This window comes from Leguminivora glycinivorella, chromosome 4, assembly GCF_023078275.1.
Source record: "Leguminivora glycinivorella isolate SPB_JAAS2020 chromosome 4, LegGlyc_1.1, whole genome shotgun sequence".
In the NCBI taxonomy this organism is placed as follows: domain Eukaryota; kingdom Metazoa; phylum Arthropoda; class Insecta; order Lepidoptera; family Tortricidae; genus Leguminivora; species Leguminivora glycinivorella.
In genome coordinates, this window is record NC_062974.1 from 10,825,847 (window position 1) to 10,835,626 (window position 9,780).

Here is a 9,780-nt window from a genome sequence, read left to right on the forward strand (position 1 = left end):
TATATGAGACAGGTGTCCTACAGCAAAAGAAAATAAAACAAAAATTTTACATCAGAGAACTAAAACGAAATACCTACGTGTTAGGGTTTTTTATGTTTATAAAAACCTCATCCACGCAATACGCAATCATTGATTAATTTTATTTACAATTTTGAAACCGGTACAAAGACTTTTGTGGTACATACGAGTATATGTACTTAATTCATACAAGTACAACTGTTTGCGTTTGATCGTCTTTGAGTTATTTTACTTTCAATTTAATTTTAATCAAGTGTGTCTTAGATGTTATAATTACAGGTAAGTTTAGCACATTATCACTTTCGAATTGACAATATTTTTACTTGCGTGACGTTGATAGCAACAGCAAATTACCGTAGATAATGTTATAATACCCTAGTACCTAAGTTGTACTGGATTTTTACCTTGACCAAATTAATACACAATAATGTACTTGTAGGCGTTTATTTCGTATGTCACCGCACTGAGTTTCACATAAATACCTAGCTCACTTCACTCAAAACAACAAAGTCTTTGAACTATAATACAACAATTGCTATGAAGCAATCAGCACCAACTTTCTTCGACAACGTATGTGGGGTAGGACCTGTAACAAAAATAGGCAATATTATTAAGTATGCCAGTCATACATCATCTGGAGACGTCTTTTATATGCTGGGATTTGAGCAAATATATATAACAAATTCAACAAAAAGGAAAACAAGAGGAAAATTTTGGTTAAGGTGCATTAGGGTAATTCCGAAAGTCGCATAAAAATCACCTTTATTTACATTATATCAAGATTCCCCTTTCGGATTTACCAGAGCATTTCTGTCATTCGGAATTACCCTAATGCACCTTACCTACTACAGCAACTTTACTCATCCAAATGCTGCTGCAGTTACATTGTTGAAGCACACGCACGGCACATATTATTAAGTAAAAAGTGTAGGTACCTGTAGCCTCCATAGCCACCTCCGTATCCACCATAGCCGCCACCGTAGCTGCCTCCATAGCCGCCTCCGTGGTGGTAGCCGCCGCCGTAGCCACCGCCGTAGCCGTAGCCGCCGCCGTAGCCGTAGCCGCCGCCGTAGCCGTAGCCGCCGCCGAAGCCCCTGCCTTGCAGAGCGCCGGCCGCCAGGGCGCCGCCGACGAACCCGGCTTTAGCGCCGATCACACCAACACCGAGAGCACCGGCGCCGAGGAGGGCGAGACCACCGAGACCGGCGGCTCCTCCAGCTGTAAAGACATCATTATTTTAGGATTTATTGTATAACACAAATCACATATTAAAGGGCAGACAAGGCGTTTACGAATAATAAATCAGCCTATAAACAAGTGGTTAGTTGGTTACAGAAAAAGAAGCTCAGAGCCTATATAGAATATAATAGACAAATTTTTAAAAAGTGACATCCGTTTTACAAAGTGATTCATTTCAAAATGTATATAGCGGATTTATATAATATGGACGATTAAATCAATGTAAATACATATTATTATTATTTTAAAATAAATAAGGTAAACCTTACATCTGTCAGGTACCGTATGTTAATCAAAAATTATTAATTACGCATTTAAAACAAAAGGCGAAATTACTCTCATTATGAATGCATCACCCTAGAGCAGTATAAAAATTCACTTTTGTAAGGGAAATTGCTACATATTTGCTCCTTTTTTGCTAAATGACTAAACCTTTGTGTCGATCCGAAGTGCATTTTTTGATATTGAAATTTTTGGAGCGTTAGATAACTAACGAGTTTCCATCCGTTCTGACGTACCGAATATAACCATTCTACTATGCAGTTTTTGACGATCAATTTCTTTTTTTTATTTTGCTTAGTTAAAACTATAGCGTAGGATTATATTAATTACAATTTAAATCAAACAGCCTCATTAACATATTCAATCTTCTTTATCTAAATACCAAGTTCAAGGCTGGAAGCGTTTGGCACATTATGCGTTGGAGCCGAGCCGTGCTGAATTAGCATATTTCATAGTCAAAAACACGCACACGGTCTGATTAGCTCATCTATATTCCCAGTAGATAAAACAATCTACCATCAATCTCTGGGGGTAGAAAGTAAGTCGTCCCCCCGGGATCCTGATCCCACGTAATGTATCCGCGTGGAATGTCGCAGGCCCGCATATCAATGTCGCCATTCCCAAGCGGTAAACCTATTGTAAATACTAAAATGTATGTATGTAATTAATAGACTATTTGATTATTTATTTAGGTGAATTTATATTTGTTCTAAATTAAATCACGTCCTTTGAGGTTACGTAAAAGATACACATGACAAAAATAAATCTCACAGGCTATCGTAACTATAATCTCTATGTTAGCCTCTCATTTATTGGACTTCCTAGTAAAATTATAATTGCAGTAAAATTACGGTAAACTTTTATTTATATTTAGAGTTCAGAGTGCTTTATGAATTAAATCTACGAGGAAGAGTTATGGCAGTTTAGAAAAATTCAGCCATATAAATTACCCACTGCTCTACGCTCGCTCATGCCAGGTTTCGTTTTGATTAAGCGGGTTAAGCAATATGCTTACAGATTTTTTGTTTCATATCGTTAATAACCTACGTGTATAAGCCAGTCATTCCATACGCCTACATATAAGTTATATAGTTTGTACATTATGCTTGCAGCCTTTCATAACGTAATTACTTACTAAAAATTGAAGGCAGTTATGTTTTTACGTCCTGGTTATTGCGTTACGTTTAATAGTTTCATGTTTTCGAAGTAAACGGCTACGGGCTAGTCGTTAACCGTTTGTATTCTTGAATTTCTTTTAGATTTAAATAGTATTACTCGTATTTTCAGTCAGCGAATATACATGGTCGCTTGATTTTACAACTAACTAGAGGAAAATACCCAGAACAGCTCTACAAAAAGATCCGATACTGTTTCATTAAAATGCCACAATTTAGTTGTTTCGAGGATTATGAATGCATTAGTGAAAATATATATTATATTACTAATTTATTTATTTTTTGTTACTATACAATTAAATTACATATATACTTTTGCTAGAATCCGTTACACCACTTGACTAATATCAACATTAGGTACTTTAACTATATATTAGGTAGTTAATGCTAATGCAAAGTATAGAGATAGTTGTAGGGACCACTTTAAAAATCTAGGAATTCTGACATCCGTATCAATATATATCTATGAGGTATTATTATATGTGAGAAGAAACCAAAGTGAATTTGTATGTACTAAGGATATAAGTGCACGCCCAACAAGATATCCAGATGATCTGAGACCAGTAAAATGTAGATTAAATATTACAAAAAAATGTCCTAAGATAATGGCTCAGAAATTATATAATAAGCTACCAAAACGAACTAAAGCCGAAACTAATGTCAACACTTTCAGTCGCCAAGTAAAGAAATTGCTACTAGATAAAACATTGTACAGCATAAAGGAATACTTAAATAATGAATACTAATGCCACTGCAAAAATGTTTAAATTATGTCACATTGATTATATTGTATTGCAAATAAATGATGTCTATTGTATGTATTAATAATAATAATCTTGTTAATTATCAAATATTTAATAATTCTATATTTCTGACGATCTTAATATGTACTCATTTTTATATTCGTTTGTAATAAAAACATGTAATACTTATTAAGAAATAAATAAATCTGAATCTGAATCTGTTAGGTACTTATAGCAAGAACTGGAAACCCCAGAAACCTTGCTAATAACTCTTGTGTGATGTGCTCTTGCTCTTCAAATATTAGTCCCTGAGTCATGGTTATTTTTGTATATTATATCGTTGTCTAAGTACCTACCCACAACACAGCCCTGAGCTTGCTGTATTTCTTAAGACGATACGATACAGGTCAATTCTCCATACAAACGCTCTCGACTATTTCCTCCCTAGTTTTTGAAGATAGAGCAATGATTATTTCAACACAGATTATTATGTACTTATATATTTTTATGTGTCGGACCGTTTTGATTTATTTGCTATTTTTATTTTCAAAGACGCTAGAGCCAATCAAAAATTTCTAAAAACGGCCTTTCTTCAATATGGCTCAAAAAAAAGTGTGATACTCAAGATCGGTAACAATTAGCCAAAAAATCTAAACGGTCCGACACAGATTATTTCATTGTTATTCAGGTTCTCAAATTTCGTTCCGTTTAAAGAAGTTTTGAAGGAGGAAACAGTCGAGAGCGGAAACTCGATTTTAAAGATGTTTTCGCAATATCTTTTAACTGAGTTGTTGTTAATGGACATTTTTTTTTCGATAAATCTAGTTAATAACACTAGTATATTTAACTGAAATTCCCAAATTGAAAGGGGGACTCCTTTCCATTTTAGCATTTTCGCTCCTGTAGCGTCTTAACAAATGTGTGTAAGAATGTTACGGCAGATATCGGTACAGGCCCCGTCGACCTATATGGTGGAAAGTTTCGCTGACTATACATGCTTTTGGTGACTCAGAGGGGTAATCGACTTTTAAATCTATTCTAAGGCTAGTGTGTAAGAATGTCCTATAGATAGAACGTATGGATAGTTACCAAGCAGCAGGGATCTCTTCTGCCTCGGGCCCTGTCCATCAGCGGACTGAACATATACAGGGACTAGCTGTGTGGGTTGTTCCACCACCTCTCCGGGCTGCAGGGCTCGGATGAGCGGGCTGGGCTCCAGCGCCATCGCGGCTGCGCACGCCACCAGCACTCCCAACGCTACTGTGCACACCTTCATTGTGATCTGTTAAAAAACGTTCTGGTTATACTTATATACTAGATTTTGCCCGCGGCTTCGCTCGAATTAGAAATTTTCCATACAAAATTCCACCCCCCATTTTAGGGAAGTGAGGGGTTAGAAAGAGAAGAAATGTAACCTATGTCACTCCATCCTTTCAACTATCTCCTCATAAAAAAATATTTAAATTCGTGTTTCTGTTTTGCCGTAAAAGACGGAAAAAGAAACAGACACACACACTTTTTCATTTATAATATTATTCGTATTATATATAATACGAGTTTTGTGAAAACCCTAAAAAAATCCATATATCAGGGCCCTTAGTGCGTTTTCACATTATCCGATCCGATATCGGATGTAGGACCCCATATATTTAACCCGCGATCTTTGATTTTTGCCTTTGAAATCCTTCCGACATCCGATATCGGATCGGATAATGTGAAAACGCACTTAGACAATTTGTCAACCAATCAAGCTCCGCGCTAAACAATATAATAATCAACTTGAAAAATCCCGGTACTTTCGGTACTTTCGGGAAATACTTTTTAGTGACAGTTTTTGCTACAAAATGTATTTATTTCTGTTTAAATTATTTAAACAGTTAAAAAATAGGCATAGGTACAGTAAAACGCGCTTAATCACTATTTAATAGAGGGTGGCAGTGGCAGCCTGGCAGCCGTGGCCACCGCGATACCCTAGCTAGCCCCACTAGCCAGTTCAGCAGTCGAGTTTTGTATTTTTGGTGAAGGTTTGTTATATTAATTTGTGTATTTATTTTTTCTCTCTCAATGTCATTTCTCATTTGACTCATTTTTCTGCATATTATAAAACTGTGTTCGCGAATTTTGCGATAGACTTAAAAACTACTAAACGGATATTTATGCGTTTTTCACCTATGTATGAATAGAGTGATTCTTGAGGAATGTTTAAGGTTTTGTTATTATAAATTGATTATTAAAACATGACTATATGTGCTAAAAGTCGGTAAAAATCACGCTGCTTAAGAGCTTCAATCCAAAGCCCTGCCCGTAAGTACCGATCGACTTATAACGAAATAATGTATGGTGGAATTGTCGCTCTTATACATAAATTTAGGCCTAGAAAAAAAGTCGGCAATGGCTTATGTCTAACTTTAAAGGATAACTGCTATAAACATGCTTAACTTAAAAAAAAATGTTTACATATAATGTGGTATTACGGTATTCCACGGAAATTTCCAGAAAATGACTAATTTTCTCGAGAACGTTCCCTCTGACTGGCAAAAAAATTGTGCACCATCTTAAATGTTTTGTTTCCTTTAGTTTACATTCTTTGCTTTAAATTACATATTTGGGGAATTTTGTGAGGTTTTACTGCCGGTCTATAATCAATTATTATATTTCTTTAATAGTATTTTGTCTTATTTCTTTTACTAATCCATTAAACATCTCCCAGTAATAGCAGATCGCTTAATCGGGGCAATGTATTGCAACGGTAACCATTAAAGCCTATGGTTGCCAGATAGTCGGGTTAAAGCGGAATTATTCACGATTTTTTGCTTGTTCTCCCGACTCCCGTTTCCTTATAATAAGAAAGACATATAATATAATACGCCCATCGAAGGCGGTACGGTTCGGTTATGGTAATATAATAATAAAAGATGTGAAATGCCAAAAAATATGTTGTTTTATTTGAAAAAGCGAAAAAAATTGACCAGTCCCGAAAGTACCGAAAATCCCGGGAAATCCCGGTTCCATATTGCTTCGGTACCGAAAATCCCGGTTCTTTGAAACAGTACCGGTACTGCAATCCCTAAATATATAATACACTCTTTATAACGCTCATCCGTACTGGCGCGACACAGACAATTGCATAATCGTTTCACAGAACAAGTGGTTAAAATCGACTTATCTACTGCCCCAGAAACCCTACCTAAGTAGATATAATATTTACAATTCCTTGCTGCCAATACCCCCATATTTTAAAAGTCTTTGCTAAAATAAATAATCAATATCAAATGAGGAGGGAATTGTTCTTACGTAATAAGTCAATATTAACAGACCTGTCGTGTAAGGTGTTTAATGATCAAGTTTAATTACTTTACCTACTAATTAAGTCAAACTTTTAGAACTGTATAAACAAGACTGTACCTCTTATGTTGTTTGTGCTCATAATCAATTAGTTAGGTTCGTAAAATGATTTGTACTGGCTTATACGTTATATTAGGTATGCATTACGGATAACCTGTTTCGAACTTGTAACCGTCAGATTAAGGAAATAATATATGTACTTACAAATGATTATCGAGATAATTATATCATTAACGTTGATTCAACTAATGAAATACATAATCTTAATGAACTAATTCTTAACCGCCCAGCAACCTGTCAACCACAAACGAAATAAAATACGGCTAATAGTGGTTCAGGCAGACTCCACGTGTAGCAGGATATCACCCATAGCGCTCGAGTAACTTCTAAAATCCCCTCTTAGGATAGCTCAACTTCCTCAATCTGTAAGGGTGCTTGACACCCTTCTGTCATATTTATTGACAATGACTTGAAATTGGCATTTACTAGTACAGTGCCGAACACTACCAGACAAAAATAGCCATGAATAAATAATTAATTTTTTTTTTAAATTTAACGAAAATATGGACTTCATCCAAATATTTGACGTCATTGAATTTTCATAGAACTATTCTTAATTTTTTAAATCGAATAAAATACGGTACCTATGAGAATCTTTTTGATCACTGATACACTGAAGTTTAATAGTGCGTAATGTTACTCTTTTCGTTTGCTGTGTTTACCGGTTGTGGTTAGCGGGTAAGTTAGAGTCAAAGAAGAGAGGATAAAATATTGTAAAGGCCCCTGTACACACATGGCCAACGGTTCCACCAGCCCTTTGTGAAACCCCTTGGCCAAGATAAGAGCCGCTGTTTACACATTGGCGAACCAATCACTTGGCATTGGCTCTTCATGAAAGATGGACGTGGAATGGAAAGTCTAGGAAATTCTAGATCATAGACATTGACAGAAAAATTTGATTAAAAAATAATAACCCCGTAGTAAAATTTAATTATTTGATATATTAACAATTTTTTTAATATTATGATAAGAACATTTATCTTTTTTAGGAAATACATTAAACATTTGCAAGGTTATTTTATTTCCTAAAATCTACACTATTATTGACATAGATAAACTTATTATTTTCGTAAATATTTCACTACCGTCCTCTCTGACGGCTGACGACCAACTGAATGAAGCGCCAACGTGTAAACGCAGTTGGCAATTGGCGCCAAGATCCTTTGATGTGTGGACAAAAAACCGACACGAATCGGTTGGCCGGCAAGCGCAAGCGCCAACTGCCAACTTACGGCCAAGTAGCCCTCTACACACATGGCCAAGGGGGTTGGTGGAACTGTTGGCCATGTGTGTACAGCGGCCATAAGTCAACACTTTTTCTCTCTAATGAAATTTAAATTTGTATTAGATCACAGAGAAAACTAAAACTTTTTTTCTATATCATTGTTAGTTCACCCCCTATCCCATCAGTATTCTGCTAGCGCTCCTGAGCTCACATCCCTAAGACAATAAATAGGTACAAACATAAATTACATTTTTACTATTATTACCTATATTAAAATGTTTCGATACAAATAAATAAATGATTCGTCTCTATGGGAAATAGTGAGATGTTTACGAGATCCTTCCATCGAAACTTTTCGTTAAAGACACATATTTACACAGTTGCAAAATGGAAATTTGAAATCATCGTAATTTCAAACTTCGGGCACTAAAAAACTTTTTCGTCGCTCCATCTATATCAAAACAATATTAGAAATAAATTTGACGCACCTGTTTCAAAATCTGCGACTAGCACACACTCAAACCGGTACAAATCTTCTGCCCAGTGAGATCCTACCTCCGTCTTATATAGGACGAACCGGCGACCACACATACGGATCGTTGTCCTGCGAAAGATATGTCACCGCGTCACCCCACCTAGCCAAATACCAATATATCAACAAGAAGCCACATGATAATCAGCCAGGTGGAATCCTATATTCAATATTCATTAGGCTATATTACAGACATGATATTGTTGATGGGCATAGTTCCTAACTCGGAACTAGCTTCGCATGCGGCATCGCCACAGGTATTAATCAAAAGCTACTTTCAGTTGTTTGAGCTGGCTTTGCAACTAACTGTTTTGTATTTGTTGTTTCAATAAAACAATTATGCGAACAGTGTACGAGTATGCTCGACTAAATTAATAAGCTCCAGTGCACAATTCGGTATTAAGTGATAATTAGTGAAATTTCCAAATAATGTACCTGACAAATGTTCGGTAAGTCTCACTACGAGGTTATCCCTGAGGCATTTCCGTGACTGCGTCGATCAGAAATCACCACAGTAGCGTTGATCAAACAAGTAATTCGAAATACCTAGTCCTTAAAAATAAATATTTAGTCAACCAGAATTTGAACACCACTAATATTTTACCATAAACAATATTAACATTTCAATCATGATTTTTGTTATAGTCCGTTCTCTATTGGGCATGCTTGTATGGAGAGGTATATATTTTTGAGTACAGCATTGGCATTTGGTATGGGTATTATACACGTCCTCCTGAGTCAAATAAGACCGGTTAAGCAATAAGCGGTATCTCAAAATCAAATGCATTTGAAAACGGAACTGTCATTTAGAAAACTTAAGGTACATGTTTGCATTCAATTTTTATTTGGGATACCGCCAATTGCCTTATGAGGGCAGGGTAGCCACTTTGAACTCCGTGTCCGAAGGGGGGGAGGGGGGGTCAAAATATGGAGCTCCCGGTGCTCAGAAAAAAAAATCTGGCCGATTAGTTTGAACTTTTAAGTTAATTTTGGTGACTTATTTATGTAACTAGATAATGCTCAATTTATTCCCAATACTAGTTTTTTAGGGTTCCATAGCAAAATATTGCGCAATATTTAATATAATGAATTTTTAGTAGCCACGAAATGTAAACAAATCCTCATATTTCCATATTTTTGTACTAAACTTGTTTTACAAAA

The 9,780-nt window shown here is 35.8% G+C and overlaps 1 protein-coding gene across 1 annotated transcript; it reads right to left on the bottom strand.

Moving 5' to 3' along the window:
* Window positions 1-446: 446 nt before the first annotated feature.
* Window positions 447-8,717, bottom strand: LOC125225853 (glycine-rich protein 2-like). The gene is made up of 4 exons (XM_048129723.1): window positions 8,576-8,717; window positions 4,547-4,739; window positions 954-1,236; window positions 447-604 (listed from the first exon to the last, which is right to left on the bottom strand). Exons 2-4 carry the CDS (start codon window positions 4,731-4,733, stop codon window positions 565-567), a joined length of 510 nt encoding a protein of 169 aa, XP_047985680.1. The 5' UTR covers window positions 4,734-4,739; window positions 8,576-8,717; the 3' UTR covers window positions 447-564.
* Between the last annotated feature and the right edge of the window lie 1,063 nt (window positions 8,718-9,780).

Coding starts and splice junctions, on each gene's coding strand:
- LOC125225853 (XM_048129723.1), bottom strand. CDS start 4,733: ATGAAGGTGTGCACAGTAGCGTTGGGAGTGCTGGTGGCGTGCGCAGCC. Junction 1,237..4,546: donor GAAGAGATCCCTGCTGCTTG/GTAACTATCCAT, acceptor ATGTCTTTACAG/CTGGAGGAGCCGCCGGTCTC. Junction 605..953: donor GGTGGCTATGGAGGCTACAG/GTACCTACACTT, acceptor TTTTTGTTACAG/GTCCTACCCCACATACGTTG.